Here is a 20,468-nt window from a genome sequence, read left to right as displayed (position 1 = left end):
GAGACAAGTGCACTGTTGACCCAAGCTCCTTTTGTTTCAGTAGGGGGAGGCTTTTGTAGAAGTGGACTGTCAATGTGAAGTATTGTTGGTTGACTTTTTTGACACGTTTGACATGTCAGCCTTTTCCTACAGTTCCTGCTCATATGACCCCTCATCAAACATCCAAAACAATAACCATTTATCTTCAAAAAGTCAACCTTTTCCTTGTGTGGATGATTTTTGAACTGATGGCAATCAGTCAGCACGTGCTTGCCTTTACAAAAGTAGCAAAAAGAGGCAGGACTGCCCCCTTGTGGCTGTTTGAAGGTGCCACGCTGCTCTGTGTTTGATGGTGCGGCGCTGCTCTCCTGATCACATGCTGCTGCAATGATGGTGGCGAAGCTGCTGCCTCTACTCTTAGGTGTTCTGTGGCTCATGGGTTGGCTCCTAGTGGCCATCTTTGGGCTAGAGATGTGGCGATCCTGTATATCCCCAAATAATGGGTCCAGGAGTATTTTAGCTTGTTTTTCCATAAGCTCCACAAGGTCACGAAATCTAGCTCTCCTCTTTGTTCTCTGTAATATATCATATTTTTCTCGCAGTTTGTAAGGGAGTTTAGATATTATTGATCTTAGATTGGAAGGAATATCTAGTTCATCCATGTACTGTAAATCTTGCATAGCATTGCAGCATCCTCTTAAATACATTGCATATGCCTGAAGCGCTTTGCCATCATCCGGTCTAATTGATGTCCAGTTCATTGCCTTTTCCAAATAGGCGCTGCTTACTTTGATCTCGTCCCCAAAGTGCTCCTTTAATAGCCGTCTGGCTTCTGTGTAGCCTCTTTGGGTTTCCATATGCAGGCAGCTGCGAACGAGATATTTGGGCTGGCCAGAAGTGAACTGGTCGAGAAAGTAGAGCCTGTCATGACTGCTAGCTGTTTTATCCTCAATAAGGTGTTCGAATGCTCGCATAAAGGACTGATATTCAAGTGGATCGCCATCAAACACTTTTATCTCCATTGTTGGTAACAAGGTACGTTTTTGCTGCATAATGATGAGGTCAGCAATATCTCTCTGTCTCTGTATAACAGTGTCGAGGTTATCATGGGTTTTATTGCGTTGGGTGGAGCTATGCATTGTGGGCATTTTGAAAGGTCTAAACTGTGTTGTGGGTTGCTGAGGGCTGCGGAGATTAATGACAGTCCTCTGAAGTGGTGTTTTAGGCACTGCACCCAATGGCATGAACTCCATGGCTGAGATTTCAGGATCCAACGTGTCTGTGCTTCTTTCTTTTCTTTCCTCCAGATAAGCATTCATTCCATCTTGAATTTGATCATCAATTTTTTCCTCCACGCCAATGCTTTGCAGAACTTTTATTTTAGCAGCAGATGCTGCAATTTCTGTGTCCAGTTCCATTTGTTCCAGTTCAGCTTTTAGTGTTGCTTGTTGTAATAGCAGTGCATGTTTGTCCTTTAATCCAGCTGCTCTGGCTAGCAGGGCGGCCTTTTCAGCAGACGCTCTTATACATGCTGAGGAGACTGAAGAGCTTTTTGAGCTCTTTGACTTGTGTGAAACATTCGAGATGCTGTCATGGGGATGAATCTTTGATTGTGCAAAGTTTTCTCTTTTCCACACATCCACATCTTTCATACAATATTCAAAATGTGTCATTTTTGGCTCAAACCAGTCCACATGATCCTCCTCTCTCTCTTCCTCTGATAAAAGCTGTTGTACGGATTCATGAACACTGCACAAGTCATTTATATTTTGTTTAAACATCTCCAAAGCTTCATTCACATGCTCCACATTCCCATCATCCACAAGCAAGGCCTTCATTTCCTTCATTTTCCTTGTGCATGCTCCTAATTTCCCACTGCGGGAGGCTTTGAGTGATTTTAACAATGTTTCTGCGTCAGCAGAAGTCCTGGGATTGTCCGACATGATTTATTTATTTGTTTTTAGGCCGTGCGTAAAAGACGTTGCGCTCCTTTAATGAGTCTCACAGAGCACGCCACTGGCTTCCTTTGTTGCACAAACAAATTCAATCACATTATTTCCACAGACGATCCACAGGTATTCACATTCCTCCTCCAATGCGTGCATCGCCGTTATGATTTCCTCTTAGACTTTAACACATCCGACATTCCATTCAATGCGTATACGGATTTATTCCATTTATTGACTCACGACCGGCCCAGTCTGTCAGCTCCGGTGTGTCCACAGGTGTGTGTCTCTTCCTTACGGAGTTTTTCGACTTGATGTAATGGCATCCAAGGTTTCCTTTGCCTCTATAGAGCGGGGTTGACGACACGCAATCCAGAGCAATAAGCAGCCGAAGGTTTTCAGTCAAAAAATGTAATTTATTAACAAAAAAAGTATTGACTTAAATAGTCTGAAAATACTAAATAATTAGGCGATATACTTTCCTATATAAACTATACTTTGCAGTCCAATTTGCAACACTCATTTCGTTTACAATTTGCGGTGGAAAAAGTGTTCCGCTCCCCGTCTCATCAGGTCTATCAGGTCTATCAGGTCTATCAGGTCTCATCAGGTCTATCAGGTCTATCAGGTCTCATCTGGTCTCAGGTCTCATCAGGTCTCATCAGGTCTCATCAGGTCTCATCAGGTCTATCAGGTCTCATCAGGTCTCAGGTCTCATCAGGTCTCATCAGGTCTCATCAGGTCTCATCAGGTCTCATCAGGTCTATCAGGTCTCATCAGGTCTCATCAGGTCTCATCAGGTCTCATCAGGTCTCATCAGGTCTATCAGGTCTCATCAGGTCTCATCAGGTCTCATCAGGTCTATCAGGTCTCATCAGGTCTCATCAGGTCTCATCAGGTCTATCAGGTCTCATCAGGTCTCATCAGGTCTCATCAGGTCTATCAGGTCTCATCAGGTCTCATTAGGTCTCATCAGGTCTATCAGGTCTCATCAGGTCTCATCAGGTCTCATCAGGTCTCAGGTCTCATCAGGTCTCATCAGGTCTCATCAGGTCTCAGGTCTCATCAGGTCTCATCAGGTCTCATCAGGTCTCATCAGGTCTCATCAGGTCTCAGAGCACCACGGCTGTCCTCAATTGCCTCACTTAAATAAACACCGGAAGGTACAAGGAAACAGATCATATTTACGATTTAAAATAAACAATCATTTCATCAAAAGATATTCACCATGGCAATTTAAATCATTTTACATCATTAATTCATTTATCAAATTATGAATCTAAATAATAACGTTGACTTCATTGTGGCTCTAACACAATCATATTTATGTTGTTAAATGTACAAGAAGCTAAAAACAGCAGAGTCACTGCTGTTAGCAGGGTCTCAGAGACGCATAGACCCAGAGAGCCAGGGTACAGCACCTCGCTGTGTTACCCAGAAAACATGGCTCTGATCAGGGCTAAAGTAATGTTATAAACGGGTGAATCTGTTTAAACGCAGGCAGCAGAGTCACTGCTGTTAGCAGGGTCTCAGAGAGCCAGAGAGCCAGGGTGAAAAGATAACATGTTTACCCCGCTAAAGTGTTAAAAGCATGGGTATATTAGTGCTCAAACTTCATTAAACTGTTTTAATTCCGGAGGTTTTAAGTGTTGGTTCACTCGTCTCACACACCCAGAGTGAAAAGATAACATGTTTACCCCTCTAAAGTGTTAAAAGCATGGGTATATTAGTGCTCAAACTTCATTAAACTGTTTTAATTCAAATATTTACAGACATCACAGGTCCATCAAACTTGGTATATTTACACTTTGTACCCGTTGGAACACACCCACGAAGTTTGGGGGTTGTGCGCCCTTGTTTACCATATTAACCTATTTATCATCCATAATAGCATGTTTTTCAGACTTAACAACATTTTTACAAATGTTATAAATTAGTCTAGAGCTCCATCTATTGTAATTTGAGTGTTTTACACGTCTGTCCATGGAACGCGAGTTTTGCGCAATTTGAGTGGAGTAAACTGATAGGCAGCTGGAGTAACATGTACATTGAGACGCATTTTGACATATTATCAACACTTTCAATGTTAACCTTGTACATAGGATGCATAATTCGCTTACCCTCCCACCAGCTAGATGGCTACTGTAGTGGCCAAAATCCCCAAAAGTTTGTCCTGTAACTTGATACCTCAAAAGTTCTTATTCTTGGCCACATGTAGAGCTTGGGGCTGGGAAGCAGTGTCAGACTCGCAGTAAAAAATCCACTGGACGTTTCGGTTGCTTTTCAACATTTTTATTTAAAACCGAACACATCCTCCAAATCTGCTGGGATTCCCCACCTTACCACCCAGCTGACATGGTCATTTTCTCAATTGGTCTCCACAATAAAAACCAGAATCCCATATAAACTGTCCAAGTATTTGTACAACTGTCTAAGCAATCACACACTAACCCTAATGCAGATGTTTACTTCTCCTTCATCAACTTCTCTCCATTTCTCACCCTCATTACAGCAACAGACCCTCACAATACTCAAGTAGTCAAACATTTTCCCACACTGAAAGCCATTCCTCAAGACCAATTTAATACAGAAGAAGACCACCTCACCTGGACCCCCACCACAGCCTGCGAGATATTCAGGAGCTGGTACAACCAACTAAAACACCATGACATTCTAACACACACACCCACCCACAGATCTTCAGGCCAGTGCAAACCAGAGGTGGGAGTAATTCCTACATGTGCAAGTCATGAGCAAGTCTCAAGTCTTGACCTACAAGTATCAAGCAAGTCCCAAGTCACTGTGGTGAGAGTCAAGCAAGTCAAGTCAAGTCATTGCTCAGGTCAAGTCAAGTCAAGTCAAGTCAAGTCAAGTCATACGAAACTCTGATGAGTAAGCCCAGTTTCCGTATTTAAATCAGTTAAAAGACAGTGGTTATGAAAATGGATTTAACCCACACTATGATCTTCATTACATACACAGTTAATCATTTGAAATCTAATTTAGACCGATGACAATCATATTAGATTCATATTAACCCTAGAACGGCAGACAATATAGCTAGGACTCAGTATAGCTAGGACTCAATATAGCTAGGACTCAGTATAGCTAGGACTCAATATAGCTAGGACTCAATATAGCTAGGACTCAGTATAGCTAGGACTCAATATAGCTAGGACTCAATATAGCTAGGACTCAGTATAGCTAGGACTCAGTATAGCTAGGACTCAGTATAGCTAGGACTCAATATAGCTAGGACTCAGTATAGCTAGGACTCAATATAGCTAGGACTCAATATAGCTAGGACTCAGTATAGCTAGGACTCAGTATAGCTAGGACTCAATATAGCTAGGACTCAATATAGCTAGGACTCAATATAGCTAGGACTCAATATAGCTAGGACTCAATATAGCTAGGACTCAGTATAGCTAGGACTCAATATAGCTAGGACTCAATATAGCTAGGACTCAGTATAGCTAGGACTCAGTATAGCTAGGACTCAAACAGTCTGTTCAAAAAGGCAGAATTCCAGGTAAGAAAATCATAGATGGAATTTGCCATTACACATATTTAATTTAAATGTCTGTTAACACTAGAACCGCCAACAGCGTCAGCACCTACATAGATATCATTTTCAAATCATTTCATTTGTTCCTCTTCATCATTTCCTTATAAACTAAGTAGGACGATTTAAAACTCACTTAATTGGGTTAATTTAGAAATGGCTTCAGTTTATCATCAGAACAGATCAAAAAGTTCAGATTCATTTTACAATAAATCAAGGAATGATGCACTTCTACAAATAAAAACAATTAAAACATTTAAACAAACTACTAAAAGTAGATGAACTACATTATTCAACAGTTTACAGTAACTTCTGATAACACAGGGGAAATAAAGGAGTCTCTCTCTCTCTCTCTCTCTCTCTCTCTCTCTCTCTCTCTCTCTCTCTCTCTCTCTCTCTCTCTCTCTCTCTCTCTCTCTCTCTCTCTCTCTCTCTCTCTCTCTCTCTCTCTCTCTCTCTCTCTCTCTCTCTACGGCCCGTCAGTATCAGGGTTAGTCAAAATGAATCCCTTGGCGGTTCTAGTGTTCATTTACCGTTTTGTCTTCTCTTTGCTTAATCGATTTGAAACCAAGTCTAACGTAGCTTAAACTTAACGTTAGCTTTCTAGCTAACACAACACATTTCACGTGGGTTTTTTTTGTAGTGACGAATGAAGTTGGATGTTGTGGTGGTCGTGTCACTGATCTTTATGCTGCAGACCCTGCATACCGCTGTTCTCTTCTTATTAGCATCATCAACAACATAATCCTTGAATCCAAACTTCACTATTTGTGGAGTAACGCTAGCCGCTGCCATGTTAACTGACACTCCTGCCGTCTAGTGGGTTGCCAGGTTTGCGCGCACGGCGCTATAATCACCCAATCACGTTTTTCGAAAAAACTAAACGTAATATCTCACTACAAAAACAAACGCAAATATTTAATTTTAAAAAGTCAAGTCCTTTCAAGTCATCCGTCTCAAGCTTAAGTCAAGTCTCAAGTCATGAATACCAAATCAAAGTCAAGTCAAGTCTTTTATCAATGTTAGTCAAGCAAGTCTCAAGTCACAAAATATGCGACTCGAGTCTGACTCGAGTCAAGTCATGTGACTGGAGTCCCCACCTCTGGTGCAAACTACTCCTAAACTGGAAACCCCAACCCAAACACATCATGTCTGCTAATAGTCCAGATGTTTGGATGGCAAAGAAACTTTAATTTTGTTTCTGTATAAACGACTTGATGCTGTAGCCCCAGATGGAATAGCTTTCATCTGTTGAATGCTCTAACTCTTCATTAAATAACACAACTTTGGTTTAAACTTCTTTATTTGTTCTTTATTTGTTCATTTATAACCAGAAGGTGATTCATTGTGGAATTTCCACAACAATGGCAAAAAATGAATAATAGAAAAACTGCAGACGCGTTTTAATAAAATTCAGACAGCTGCGATTTACAAGCGGCAGATGAATTAACAATAGCACAGATGTTAGTAATGATAAGTGAACTAGTGTGTGTGTGTGTGTGTGGCATTATACACTGCAAAAAAAATCTAAACCAAAATAAACGCAAGAGTTTTATAAGTGTTCACACTGAGCATGTGCAGTAAGACTGCTACAAGCTAAAAGATCAATCGTATCAAAACATCAACATCGTCTCATAATGATGACATCAGAAGGAACTCTGCGCTCTGACTGGTCGCTGTGTTTAGGATCCTTTGGTGTCTCTGATCATCGCCTCCATCGTCTTCCACTGCTCCGGGGTCACCTGACACACAAACACTCCTCATTAACATTCATTATTTACTAATAATAATAATTATTATTATTATTATATAATATGTATATGTTATTATATATATAATAATATAATATAATTCTGAAACACTGACCCGCCGCAGCTCGTTAAACTCTCCGGCCATCGACACGTACTCCCCCCCGTCCAGCCGGATCACCTGAACAAAAGGTAATAACTCCTTAATATTTAAGACCTGGGATCAACTCTGATCAGGGATCAGTTTAAGCTCTGATCAGGGATCAGTCTCAGCTCTGATCAGGGATCAGTCTCAGCTCTGATCAGGGATCAGTCTCAGCTCTGATCAGGGATCAGTCTAAGCTCTGATCAGGGATCAGTCTAAGCTCTGATCAGGGATCAGTCTAAGCTCTGATCAGGGATCAGTCTAAGCTCTGATTAGGGATGAGTCTAAATCGTGATTAGGGATGAGTCTAAACTGTGATTAGGGATGAGTCTAAACTGTGATTAGGGATCAGTCTAAACCGTGATTAGGGATGAGTCTAAACTGTGATTAGGGTTGAGGCTAAATCGTGATTAGGGATGAGTTTAAACTGTGATCAGGGATGAGTCTAAACTGTGATTAGGGATGAGTTTAAACTGTGATCAGGGATGAGTCTAAACTGTGATTAGGGATGAGTCTAAACTGTGATTAGGGATGAGTCTAAACATTGATTAGGGATGAGTCTAAACCGTGATTGGGGATGAGTATAAACCGTGATTGGGGATGAGTATAAACCGTGATTGGGGATGAGTATAAACTGTGATTAGGGATGAGTCTAAACTGTGATTAGGGTTGAGGCTAAATTGGGATTAGGGATGATTCTAAACTGTGATTAGGGATGAGTCTAAACTGTGATTAGGGTTGAGGCTAAATCGTGATTAGGGATGATTCTAAACTGTGATTAGGGATGAGTCTAAACTGTGATTAGGGTTAAGGCTAAATCGTGATTAGGGATGATTCTAAACTGTGATTAGGGATGAGTCTAAACTGTGATTAGGGTTAAGGCTAAATCGTGATTAGGGATGAGTTTAAACTGTGATTAGGGATGATTCTAAACTGTGATTAGGGATGAGTCTAAACTGTGATTAGGGATGAGTCCAAACCGTGATTAGGGATGAGTCTAAACTTTGATTAGGGATGAGTCTAAACTGTGATCAGGGATGAGTCTAAACTGTGATCAGGGATGAGTCTAAACTGTGATTAGGGATGAGTCTAAACTGTGATCAGGGATGAGTGGAACTCACAGCTCCGGACATCCAGGTGGCAAACTCGCTGCTCATGTACGCCGCCAGGTTAGCGATCTCTCCGGGCATCCCGAGGCGACCCGTGGGGATCCGACCGATCATCGCCTTTTCGAAGGCTCCGGTGGGGTCCAGACGGCTGAAGGCCCCCTGATCACAGCAAACAGACACAGCTGGTAAACAACAAACAACAGACACAGCCGGTAAACAACAAGACAGAGGGGTACCTTGGTTCTGATTGGTCCGGGTTGAATGATGTTGAACCGGTGGCCATAGCGACCCCACTCCGCCGCCAGAGACCTGGCACACATAACAACAACGTTACCATGGCAACACGTCAGGAATGATCAGCCAGAAGGTCAAAGGTCAAACTGACTTGTAGAGCGCCTCGACTCCTGCCTTGGCCGAGGCGCTGGGAGCCACGAAGCCGGATCCAGACTCTGCGTAGATGGTGGTGATGGCCAGGAAGGAGGCGCCCTTCTGGTTCTGGATCAGCCTGCGACCCAGCTCCAGGGTCACAAAGGCGGTTCCGTTCAGAACGATGTCAGTGATGCTCTTCCAGCCGTTAGGCGTCAGACGTTCTGACGGACACACGAAGTTTCCTGCTGCGTTGTTGATTACCACCTGTGGGCCAATCAGGACACAGGATCACTGTGATGTCATCGACAGGGACTGAGGGTCCTCACTGTGTGTGTGTGTGTGTGGTCTTACATCAGGAAGTCCCGTCAGAGCCTCGACCTGGTCCACACATCGAGAGACGGCCTCCGGGTCTTTGACGTCACACTGCACTGCATGGACCTGAGGGGGGGGGGGGGGCAGGAAGTGGGAACATCTGAGGTGTGTTTCTCTGTGGGGGGGGGGCAGGAAGTGGGAACATCTGAGGTGTGTTTCTCTGTTCTTGTTAATGTTCTTGTTAATGTTCTGGTTAATGTTCTGGTTAATATTCTGGTTAATATTCTTGTTAAGGTTCTGGTTAAGGTTCTACTTCTGGTTCAGGTGAATGTTCAGGTTCTGGTTCTCACCTTGTTCCCGGTCTGGCTGCTGATCTCCTCGGCTGTTTGCTGCAGAACGTCTAACTTCCTGAAACATGAAAGATATATTTTCATCATGGTGACTTTTTCAGGTCTCAGGCTCGAAAATGACATTCCCAGAACAAATGACCATATCTTCCCTTCTAAAAGGGTTAAATTAATAATCTTTTTTCTCAAAGTAATGATAAACCTGTGAGTTGGATGTAGAAAAGTCAGAATCAATATAGATGTTTTTTATTTTAAAGAAAATTCAGATTTTACATAGTAAAAAACTGTAAATTATAGTGTCCGTCCAAAAATTCTTTTTTACTTATAGTGAAAACTACCCTTGGATGATGGGTTAGTAGACTAAAAGCTTTAGGAATCCAAAGTACAACATATAATAAGTACCCTGTATCAAGATTGATGCAAAACAAGTGACATTTGACCTTTTTAGAGAGATTTAGCAAAAAGAAACCACTTCTGGGGTCATTTGGGTGTAAATGGGGGTTTTACCGTTTCTCTGGAACCCATTGGTCGATTTTGGTGATTGACATCTCTTTCTGACCGTTAGAGCCAATAGAATCGAAGGGGAATTTCCCCACACACACATATATGGTAAAAAGAAAAGGTGGGGGCTTTGCGCATGCAGGTTTGCATCAGAGTGAACCTATCTCTCGCTCTGCCATCTGGAAACGGAAAAGCAGGTTTATTGCTTATGGATTATCAGAAATCATTTCAAAGGGACACAGACACATTGCATTAACCTATGGATTAACTTCAGCAGCGTTTTTATCGTTTTAATGCCATTGAAGACCACTTTTGACCAGACAACGACACAGGTAAACCATGTTAGCGTTTTTAGCTACCTAGCGCCACATGTTTTGATGTCTGTTTTTGTTTATAAAGTCGCGAGTTCTTATCATAGAGTGATAATGTATGTACCCATCGATCCTGTGTCATCTCACGATCAGATCGATGGGTTGGATGTGCAGAAAGGATAAATAATAAGGTTTTGTGAGTGATTTTCGGTGCAGTAATCTGTTAGCATTTTTCGCTCGTTGCTAATTCAGAGGCTCAGCGTTAGCATTGTGGGGGGTTTTTTGAAAAAAAAAAAAAAAATGATCAGTTAGATGAGTTTCTTCCCGTTACATGGATATAAAACATTCATAGTTTATTAAATGAACATGCCCTCAGACACTGTTTCCTGGGAGGGCCCCGGTAACGGGGTCTCTCGGGCTTAACAGGTTAACAGGTTAAAACCCTAATAGAGATGAGTAGAACCTGCTGGCGATGATGCACGTCGCCCCCAGCTGGGACAGCGTTGTGGTCATGGCGCGGCCCAGCCCTGTGCCCCCCCCCGTGATGAAGGCCACCCGGTTGGTGAAGCTTCCTGTGGGCAGCATCGGGCCTTCAGCCGGAGGGAAGAACCGGGCCTGGGGGGGGGGTCCGGTCTGGGGAAGGACCCCCGAGCTGTGGATCCATGACTGGAAGAAACCAGAAGAACACAGGAGGTCAGAAATACACCTGAACAGCAGGCTTTCCGTTAGCCGGTAATTACCGTTTTTTGGCTGGTAAAATGTATTAACCTGTTAAGCTCTGAGCCTGTTTTTCAGGTCTCAGGCTCTAAATGACATTCCCAGAACAAATGACCATATCTTCACTTCTAAAAGGGTTAAATTAATAATCTTTTTTCTCAAAGTAATGATAAACCTCTGAGTTGGATGTAGAAAAGTCAGAATCAATATAGATGTTTTTTATTTTAAAGAAAATTCAGATTTTACATAGTAAGAAACTGTAAATTATAGTGTCCGTCCAAAAATTCTTTTTTACTTATAGTGAAAACTACCCTTGGATGATGGGTTAGTAGACTAAAAGCTTTAGGAATCCAAAGTACAACATATAAGTACCCTGTATCAAGATTGATGCAAAACAAGTGACATTTGACCTTTTTAGAGAGAATTAGCAAAAAGAAACCACTTCTGGGGTCATTTGGGTGGATTTTCCATATCTCTGGCTCCCCTTGCTCGATTTTGATGGTTGACACCTCTTTCTGACCGTTAGAGCCAATAGAATCGAAGGGGGATTCCCCCACACACACACGTTGTGAAGAGAAAAGGTGGGGGCTTCGCGCATGTAATTTTGCATCAGAGTGGACCTATCTCTAGCTTTGACATCTGGAAACGGAAAAGCAGTTTTAATGCTTATGGATTATCAGAAATCATTTCAAAGGGACACAGACACATTGGATTAACCTATGGATTAACTTCAGCAGCGTTTTTATCGTTTTAATGCCATTGAAGACCACTTTGGAGAGACTACAGAGCCAAGGTAAAAATGTTAGCATTTTTAGCTACCTAGCGTCACCTGTTTTGATGTCCGTTTTTGCTTATAACGTCGCAAATACGTATAATTCAGTGGTAATGTCAGTGTCAATAGATTCTGTGTCACCTCACGATGTGAAACGATGTGTTGGATGTGGTGAAAAGATAAATAATAAGGTTTTGTGAGTGATTTTCGGTGCAGTAAGGTGTTAGCATTTTTCGCTCGTTGCTAATTCAGAGGCTCAGTGTTAGATGAGTTTCTTCCCGTTACATGGATATAAAACATTCATAGTTTTATTAAATGAACATGCCCTCAGACACTGTTTCCAGCAAGATGTTGCGGCAGTGCCCCGGTACCGGGGTCTCTCGGGCTTAACAGGTTAAAGACCGGTAAATTCAAAACCTGCCGGTCAAAATGTCCGGTAATAATTAGGGATGTTCGGATCGACAGGGGCGCCGACAGGGGGCGCCGACAGGGGCGCCGACAGGGGCGCCGACAGGGGCGCCGACAGGGGCGCCGACAGGGGCGCCGACAGGGGGCGCCGACAGCGATTTTGGGCCCCATGAAAAGATATCACATTGGTTACTTTAACATTTTTTTCTTAATGTCCTAACCATGATGACATCACACTTCAATCAAACTTTATCCATACAGCCCACCATGATGACATCACACTTCAATCAAACTTTATCCATAAAGCCCACCACGATGACATCACACTTCAATCAAACTTTATCCATACAGCCCACCACGATGACATCACACTTCAATCAAACTTTATCCATACAGCCCACCATGATGACATCACACTTCAATCAAACTTTATCCATAAAGCCCACCACGATGACATCACACTTCAATCAAACTTTATCCATACAGCCCACCACGATGACATCACACTTCAATCAAACTTTATCCATACAGCCCACCACGATGACATCACACTTCAATCAAACTTTATCCATACAGCCACCATGATGACATCACACTTCAATCAAACTTTATCCATAAAGCCCACCACGATGACATCACACTTCAATCAAACTTTATCCATACAGCCCACCATCACAGCCTTCTAGAGTCAGGGTAATTTATTAATGTTTATTAGATTTAATACATATTTTATGGTTTATATTGTTATATTATACATTAAAGATAAAGATATATTCACCCTTTCGTTGTTATATTATACATTATTAAAGATCAAGATATATTTACCCTCTGAGTTTTGAAGGATCTGAAAAGTTTCTCCCTCAGAAACGTCGCGGCCGCCATGTTGTTTCTGAGTGCGCGACCTTTGTCCCGGATCATACCAACAGGGAGAAGAGGGGGGCCGCCATGTTATCTCGGAGTGCGCGACCTTTGTCCCGGATCATACCAACAGGGAGAAGAGGGGGACCGCCATGTTATCTCGGAGTGCGCGACCTTTGTCCCGGATCATACCTACATGGAAAAGAGAGGGGGTAATGACGGTAACACGTGACCCTCGGCACATTCGGCACAACAGGTTTCTCCCCTTTCCTCTGAGCTGCAGTGGTTCAGTCCAGAATGTGCCGAGGATCACGTGTTACCGTAATGACAGTAAAAGGTAGGAACTTCAGAGACTTTACCGTGTTTCTCCATGTGTTTCTCCATAAACCGTCAGACTCTCTGTGAAGTCTTCCTGTTTATCCCGACATTACGGTACCGACGGGTGGTCCCGACAGCCGAGAGAGAGTGTATCTGTTATTCTTTATATTAACGCTCTCCTGACACTAACCGGAGGTCCCACAGCCGAGAGAGAGAGAGTGAGTTTGTGTTATTACTAACGCTCTCCTGACACTAACCGGAGTTTATCTGTTATTTCTTTATATTAACGCTCTCCTGACACTAACCGGAGTTTATCTCTTATTATTAACACTCTCCTGACACTAACCGGAGTTTATCTCTTATTATTAACACTCTCCTGACACTAACCGGAGTTTATCTCTTATTAACACTCTCCTGACACTAACCGGAGTGTATCTGTTATTTCTTTATATTAACGCTCTCCTGACACTAACCGGAGTTTATCTCTTATTATTAACACTCTCCTGACACTAACCGGAGTTTATCTCTTATTATTAACACTCTCCTGACACTAACCGGAGTGTATCTGTTATTTCTTTATATTAACGCTCTCCTGACACTAACCGGAGTTTATCTCTTATTATTAACACTCTCCTGACACTAACCGGAGTGTATCTGTTATTTCTTTATATTAACGCTCTCCTGACACTAACCGGAGTTTATCTCTTATTATTAACACTCTCCTGACACTAACCGGAGTGTATCTGTTATTTCTTTATATTAACGCTCTCCTGACACTAACCGGAGTTTATCTCTTATTATTAACACTCTCCTGACACTAACCGGAGTGTATCTGTTATTTCTTTATATTAACGCTCTCCTGATCAGAGTTATCAGGTTATCAGGTTCAGGGTCATTCCTCTCATCCCTCTCCTCTGACGTCATCAATCATTTCTGCTCTTAATAACTGCTCTGTGTTTGTTGCTGTTTAGTTTCACTGTTTACCTCATATTTCAGGTTATTATTATCAATGATGATGATGATGTTGTTGTTGTTGTTGTTGTTGTTGTTGTTGTTGTTGTTGTTTCAGCAGACGGATGGAGGTCTCTGAGCCGAGACTGGTTCTGGTCTTCAGCGGGAAACGGAAGTCTGGGAAGGATTACGTGACGGACCTGATCCAAGACCGGTAACTTGTGAAGGTTTCCCAATTCTCTAATTTCCCCTCCTCGACTCCTATCCTCGACTCCTATCCTCGACTCCTATCCTCGACTCCTATCCTCGAATCCTCTCCTCGCGTCTTAAGGCCCTGACACACCGGGCCGATTCCGGCCGTCGATAGATGTCTGGCCGTCGATGAGCGTCCTGTCGCCCTACTCAGATTGGTGTGTCCCGCACCGTCGTGTCTTTTCGGCCGTGCCGACACCTTCCGCTCCCGAGGCTGTCGGCCAAAGAAATCACTCTTTTTCACGCTGTTCAGCTTAGCGAATCAGAGCATGAGAAGCGAAACGGAAGTGAAGAAGGCACACACAGACGGCTATTATTTTTCATTTTCCAGTACCGCACTAAACATGTTTTCGATTATAAGTCGTTATGTGAAACCGTCTGTGATGGACGAGAGTGAACATGGAACGCACGCTATTTGTTGTTTGCTTATATCACGCAGTCTGTTCTTCTTCTCTCTGTTATCACGCAGTCTGTTCTTCTTCTCTCGGTTATCACGCAGTCTGTTCTTCTTCTCTCTGTTATCACGCAGTCTGTTCTTCTTCTCTCGGTTATCACGCAGTCTGTTCTTCTTCTCTCGGTTATCACGCAGTCTGTTCTTCTTCTCTGTTATCACGCAGTCTGTTCTTCTTCTCTCGGTTATCACGCAGTCTGTTCTTCTTCTCTGTGTTATCACGCAGTCCTAACCCTAAGCCTAACCCTAACCCTAACCCAGGGCCCCCATAAAGCATCTTGCATAGGGCCCCCAAACAGCATCATAGGGCCCCCATAAAGCATCTTGCATAGGGCCCCCAAACAGCATCATAGGGCCCCCAAAAAGCATCTTGCATAGGGCCCCCAAACAGCATCATAGGGCCCCCAAAAAGCATCTTGCATAGGGCCCCCAAAAAGCATCATAGGGCCCCCAAAAAGCATCTTGCATAGGGCCCCCAAACAGCATCATAGGGCCCCCAAAAAGCATCATAGGGCCCCCAAACAGCATCATAGGGCCCCCAAAAAGCATCATAGGGCCCCCAAACGGCATCATAGGGCCCCCAAAAAGCATCTTGCATAGGGCCCCCAAAAAGCATCATAGGGCCCCCAAAAAGCATCTTGCATAGGGCCCCCAAACAGCATCATAGGGCCCCCAAAAAGCATCTTGCATGGGGCCCCCAAACAGCATCATAGGGCCCCCAAAAAGCATCTTGCATAGGGCCCCCAAACAGCATCATAGGGCCCCCAAAAAGCATCATAGGGCCCCCAAAAAGCATCATAGGGCCCCCAAACAGCATCATAGGGCCCCCAAAAAGCATCATAGGGCCCCCAAACGGCATCATAGGGCCCCCAAAAAGCATCTTGCATAGGGCCCCCAAAAAGCATCATAGGGCCCCCAAAAAGCATCTTGCATAGGGCCCCCAAACAGCATCATAGGGCCCCCAAAAAGCATCTTGCATAGGGCCCCCAAAAAGCATCTTGCATAGGGCCCCCAAAAAGCATCTTGCATAGGGCCCCCAAAAAGCATCTTGCATAGGGCCCCCAAACAGCATCATAGGGCCCCCAAAAAGCATCATAGGGCCCCCAAACAGCATCATAGGGCCCCCAAACAGCATCATAGGGCCCCTAAACAGCTAAAATGGCCCTGTGTCAGGGCCTTTAGTCCCGCCCACAGGAGATGCGACAGAGGAGGAGAGAAGAGTCGAGGAGGGGAACCGAGGAGAGAGGAGTCAAGGAGGGGTACCGAGGAGAGAGGAGTCAAGGAGAGGCACAGCAGCCCTCTGTCTGATGGACAGAACTGTGTTCATGACGACTTATATATTTACTTTAATTCACAGTGCGGTATGATGAGACTGATCTTTAATTCACGGTGTGATGAGACTGATCTTTAATTCACAGTGTGATGAGACTGATCTTTAATTCACAGTGTGATGAGACTGATCTTTAATTCACGGTGTGATGAGACTGATCTTTAATTCACGGTGTAATGAGACTGATCTTTAATTCACGGTGTAATGAGACTGATCTGTCCTTCCTTTAGTTTAGGGTCCGATGTTTGCTGCATCCTGCGTCTCTCTGGACCGCTCAAACAGCAGTACGCTGAGGTGAGGCTGCCGATAACCTGCTGAGTCAGGCTGGTTCTGATGGTTCTGCTGAGTCAGGCTGGTTCTGATGGTTCTGATGGTTCTGCAGGAACATGGTCTGGACCTGCAGCAGCTGCTGGGCCCGGGTCCTTACAAGGAGCAGTATCGGGCCAATATGATTGGCTGGGGAGAAACTCGGCGCCATGACGACCCCGGATTCTTCTGTCGCCTAGCAACCAGAGAAGCTTGCCAACCTGTCTGGGTACGTCCCTGTGATGTCCCTCAATTATTGGTTGTGTTGACCCTCTCTGCTCTCTGGTTGGTCAGTTGACCCTCTCTGCTCTCTGGTTGGTCAGGTGACCCTCTCTGCTCTCTGATTGGTCAGTTGACCCTCTCTGCTCTCTGATTGGTCAGGTGGTGAGTGATGCCCGCCGTCAGACTGATCTTCAGTTTTTCTGCTCGGAGTTTCCTCGACAGACTCAAAGTGTCCGAGTTCAAAGTTCAGAAAAAACACGAAAACAGAGGGGGTGGAGCTTCAGCACAGGTAAGACCACCTGACCATGCATCTGTCTGTCTGCTTACCTGTCTGTCTGTTTGTCTAACTGTCTGTGTGTCTAACTGTCTGTGTGTGTACCTGTCTGTCTCTCAGGTGTGGATGATGCTGAGTCAGAATGCGGGTTGGACAGTGGAGTTGAATTTGATTGGATCATCACTAACGAGGCCGACGCCCCCTCGTTAGACGAACAGCTGCAGCCAATCCTGAAGCTGGCTGAGGAGGCGGTGACATCATCCCGTCGCAGACCTCCAGATGACCCTGTACTGGTTCTGTAGGAACCCTTCCTGATGGTGTAACAGATGTGTATGGGTTCTGTAGGGAACCTTCCTGATGGTGTAACAGATGTGTATGGGTTCTGTAGGGAACCTTCCTGATGGTGTAACAGATGTGTATGGGTTCTGTAGGGAACCTTCCTGATGGTGTAACAGATGTGTATGGGTTCTGTAGGAACCCTTCCTGATGGTGTAACAGATGTGTATGGGTTCTGTAGGGAACCTTCCTGATGGTGTAACAGATGTGTATGGGTTCTGTAGGGAACCTTCCTGATGGTGTAACAAAGACGTAATAAAACTGAGGCGCTTTGACAGACCAGTGCTTTTATTTTAGAAAATCCTGTCATGATTTATTACAATGAGCTGTGACATCACTTCCTGCCCTTTGTTCATCAGGTCTCTGATTGGCCCCCGGACTACCGATCATGGCAGCGATTGGCTACCTGACACAAAATAATAAACCATCGGCTGACAGGAAGTCGGCTCAAACAACAAGCATTCATTCATTAGTGTGGCAAAATAAAATAACAATTAATGAACTCCCTTAGACACAAAGCTCCTCCTCGTCTGGTGGGGGGGGGCTCTGTTAGTGGGGGGGAGGAAGCAGGAATCATTACGAGGGGAGGGGGGGGGGCTTCAGGAATGTGAGGAAGCAGGAATCATTAGGAGGGGGGGTTTGGCCCTGAACGCCACCTGACAGGTAGCAGGAGGGGGGTTCAGTTAGTGGGGGGGGGTTCAGTTAGTGGGGGGGGGTTCAGCATGAGTTGAGCTCCTCCATGGTCTGGTCCAGAGTCGCCTGCAGCTCCATGTTGGCGTTCCTGGCTGCAGTCAAAGAGCCTGAAACACACACACACACACACACACACACACACACACACACACACACACACACACACACACACACACACACACACACACACACACACACACACACACACACACACACACACACACACACACACACACACACACACACACACACACACACACACACACACACACACACACACACACACACACACACACACACACACACACCACACACACACACACCACACACACACACCACACACACACACACACACACCACACACACGAAATTGGGCCGGGGCTCAGCACATAGGACGATGCTCTGACGTCATCACCATCGCTCATTTGTCACATGTTTACAAAAAAAACGATATATATTAAAACTTTCCTCGTTCTTAATATAGATTATATTTCGGGTCGATGTGTTGACTTTACTTTAAAATGAAATCAGGAGCTCCAGCTCCGCTGCTCCTCCCTGTAAAGAGTGCAGCGGTGTGTGTGTGTGTGCAGAGAGTCTGTGACGGTGTGTGTGTGTGCAGAGAGTGTGACGGTGCGTGTGCAGAGAGTCTGTGACGGTGTGTGTGCAGAGAGTCTGTGACGGTGTGTGTGTGTGTGTGTGCAGAGAGTCTGTGACAGTGCGTGTGTGTGCAGAGAGTGTGACGGTGCGTGTGTGTGCAGAGAGTCTGTGACGGTGCGTGTGTGTGCGAGAGTCTGTGACGGTGCGTGTGTGCAGAGAGCTTCGTGACGGTGCGTGTGTGTGACAGAGAGTCTGTGACGGTGCGTGTGTGGCGAGAGTCTGTGACGGTGCGTGTGTGTGGCAGAGAGTCGGTGACGGTGCGTTGTGTGTGCAGAGAGTCTGTGACGGTGCGGTGTGTGTGCAGAGAGTCTGTGACGGTGCGTGTGTGTGCAGAGAGTCTGTGACGGTGCGTGTGTGTGCAGAGAGTCTGTGACGGTGCGTGTGTGTGCAGAGAGTCTGTGACGGTGCGTGTGTGTGGACGGTGCGTGTGTGTGCAGAGAGTCTGTGACGGTGCGTGTGTGTGTGCAGAGAGTCTGTGACGGTGCGTGTGTGTGTGCAGAGAGTCTGTGACGGTGCGTGTGTGTGTGCAGAGAGTCTGTGACGGTGCGTGTGTGCAGAGAGTCTGGACGGTGCGTTGTGGCAGAGAGTCTGTGACGGTGCGTTGTGTGCAGAGAGTCTGTGACGGTGCGTGTGTGCAGAGAGTCTGTGACGGTTTGCGTGTTTTGGTGCAGAGAGTCTGTGACGGTGCGTGTGTGTGCAGAGAGTCTGTGACGTGCGTGTGTGTGCAGAGAGTCTGTGACGGTGCGTGTGTGTGGCAGAGAGTCTGTGACGGTGCGGTGTGTGTGTGCAGAGAGTCTGTGACGGTGCGTGTGTGTGTGCAGAGAGTCTGTGGACGGTGCGTGTGTGTGCAGAGAGTCTGTGTGACGGTGCGTGTGGTGTGCAGAGAGTCTGTGACGGTGCGTGTGTGTGTGTGTGCAGAGAGTCTGTGACGGTGCGTGTGTGTGCAGAGAGTGTGACGGTGCGTGTGTGTGCAGAGAGTCTGTGACGGTGCGTGTGTGTGCAGAGAGTCTGTGACGGTGCGTGTGTGTGCAGAGAGTCTGTGACGGTGCGTGTGTGTGCAGAGAGTCTGTGACGGTGCGTGTGTGTGTGCAGAGAGTCTGTGACGGTGCGTGTGTGTGCAGAGAGTCTGTGACGGTGCGTGTGTGTGCAGAGAGTCTGTGACTGTGTGTGTGCAGAGAGTCTGTGACGGTGCGTGTGTGTGCAGAGAGTGTGACGGTGCGTGTGTGTGCAGAGAGTCTGTGACGGTGCGTGTGTGCAGAGAGTCTGTGACGGTGCGTGTGTGTGCAGAGAGTCTGTGACGGTGCGTGTGTGTGTGCAGAGAGTCTGTGACGGTGCGTGTGTGTGCAGAGAGTCTGTGACTGTGTGTGTGCAGAGAGTCTGTGACGGTGTGTGTGTGTGTGTGTGCAGAGAGTCTGTGACGGTTGCGTGTGTGTGTGCAGAGAGTCTGTGACTGGTGTGGTGCAGAGAGTCTGTGACGGATTGTGTGGTGTGTGTTGTGCAGAGAGTGTGACGGTGCGTGTGTGTGTGCAGAGAGTCTGTGACGGTGCGTGTGTGTGCAGAGAGTCTGTGACGGTGCGTGTGTGTGCAGAGA

At 45.4% G+C, this 20,468-nt stretch overlaps 3 protein-coding genes across 6 annotated transcripts in view; 1 reads left to right on the top strand and 2 right to left on the bottom strand.

Annotated features, from left to right (window-relative positions):
* Window positions 1–6,775: 6,775 nt before the first annotated feature.
* decr1 (2,4-dienoyl CoA reductase 1, mitochondrial) lies at window positions 6,776–13,267 on the bottom strand. The gene is made up of 9 exons (XM_034113884.1): window positions 13,055–13,267; window positions 10,796–10,998; window positions 9,524–9,581; window positions 9,213–9,299; window positions 8,878–9,125; window positions 8,729–8,801; window positions 8,505–8,651; window positions 7,357–7,419; window positions 6,776–7,232 (listed from the first exon to the last, which is right to left on the bottom strand). The coding sequence occupies exons 1-9, from the start codon at window positions 13,145–13,147 to the stop codon at window positions 7,173–7,175; spliced, it is 1,032 nt and encodes a 343-aa protein (XP_033969775.1). The 5' UTR covers window positions 13,148–13,267; the 3' UTR covers window positions 6,776–7,172.
* Window positions 13,268–13,454: 187 nt separating this feature from the next.
* pmvk (phosphomevalonate kinase) lies at window positions 13,455–17,804 on the top strand. Of its 3 annotated transcripts, none has more exons than XM_034113883.1 (7): window positions 13,455–13,623; window positions 14,475–14,570; window positions 16,620–16,683; window positions 16,772–16,924; window positions 17,077–17,206; window positions 17,312–17,497; window positions 17,670–17,804. In XM_034113883.1, the coding sequence occupies exons 2-6, from the start codon at window positions 14,482–14,484 to the stop codon at window positions 17,491–17,493; spliced, it is 618 nt and encodes a 205-aa protein (XP_033969774.1). In that variant the 5' UTR covers window positions 13,455–13,623; window positions 14,475–14,481; the 3' UTR covers window positions 17,494–17,497; window positions 17,670–17,804. The 3 variants fall into 3 exon arrangements, with proteins under 3 accessions (XP_033969774.1, XP_033969773.1, XP_033969772.1); XM_034113882.1 differs by having other exon boundaries at window positions 13,473–13,623; window positions 17,312–17,508; window positions 17,681–17,804; XM_034113881.1 differs by having other exon boundaries at window positions 13,473–13,623; window positions 17,312–17,804.
* The window catches only part of LOC117469466 (tropomyosin alpha-4 chain-like), a 16,174-nt gene continuing 13,503 nt past the window's right edge, over window positions 17,798–20,468 (bottom strand). For both annotated transcript variants that reach the window (XM_034113879.1, XM_034113880.1), the window contains exon 9: window positions 17,798–18,327. In XM_034113879.1, the coding sequence (XP_033969770.1) occupies window positions 18,245–18,327 (83 nt within the window). In that variant the 3' untranslated portion in view covers window positions 17,798–18,244. The remainder of the gene's footprint in view (window positions 18,328–20,468) is intronic.

Source organism: Trematomus bernacchii, unplaced genomic scaffold (assembly GCF_902827165.1).
Source record: "Trematomus bernacchii unplaced genomic scaffold, fTreBer1.1, whole genome shotgun sequence".
In the NCBI taxonomy this organism is placed as follows: domain Eukaryota; kingdom Metazoa; phylum Chordata; class Actinopteri; order Perciformes; family Nototheniidae; genus Trematomus; species Trematomus bernacchii.
Note: the sequence above shows the minus strand (reverse complement) of the source record. Positions and strands in the feature narration are given on the sequence as shown.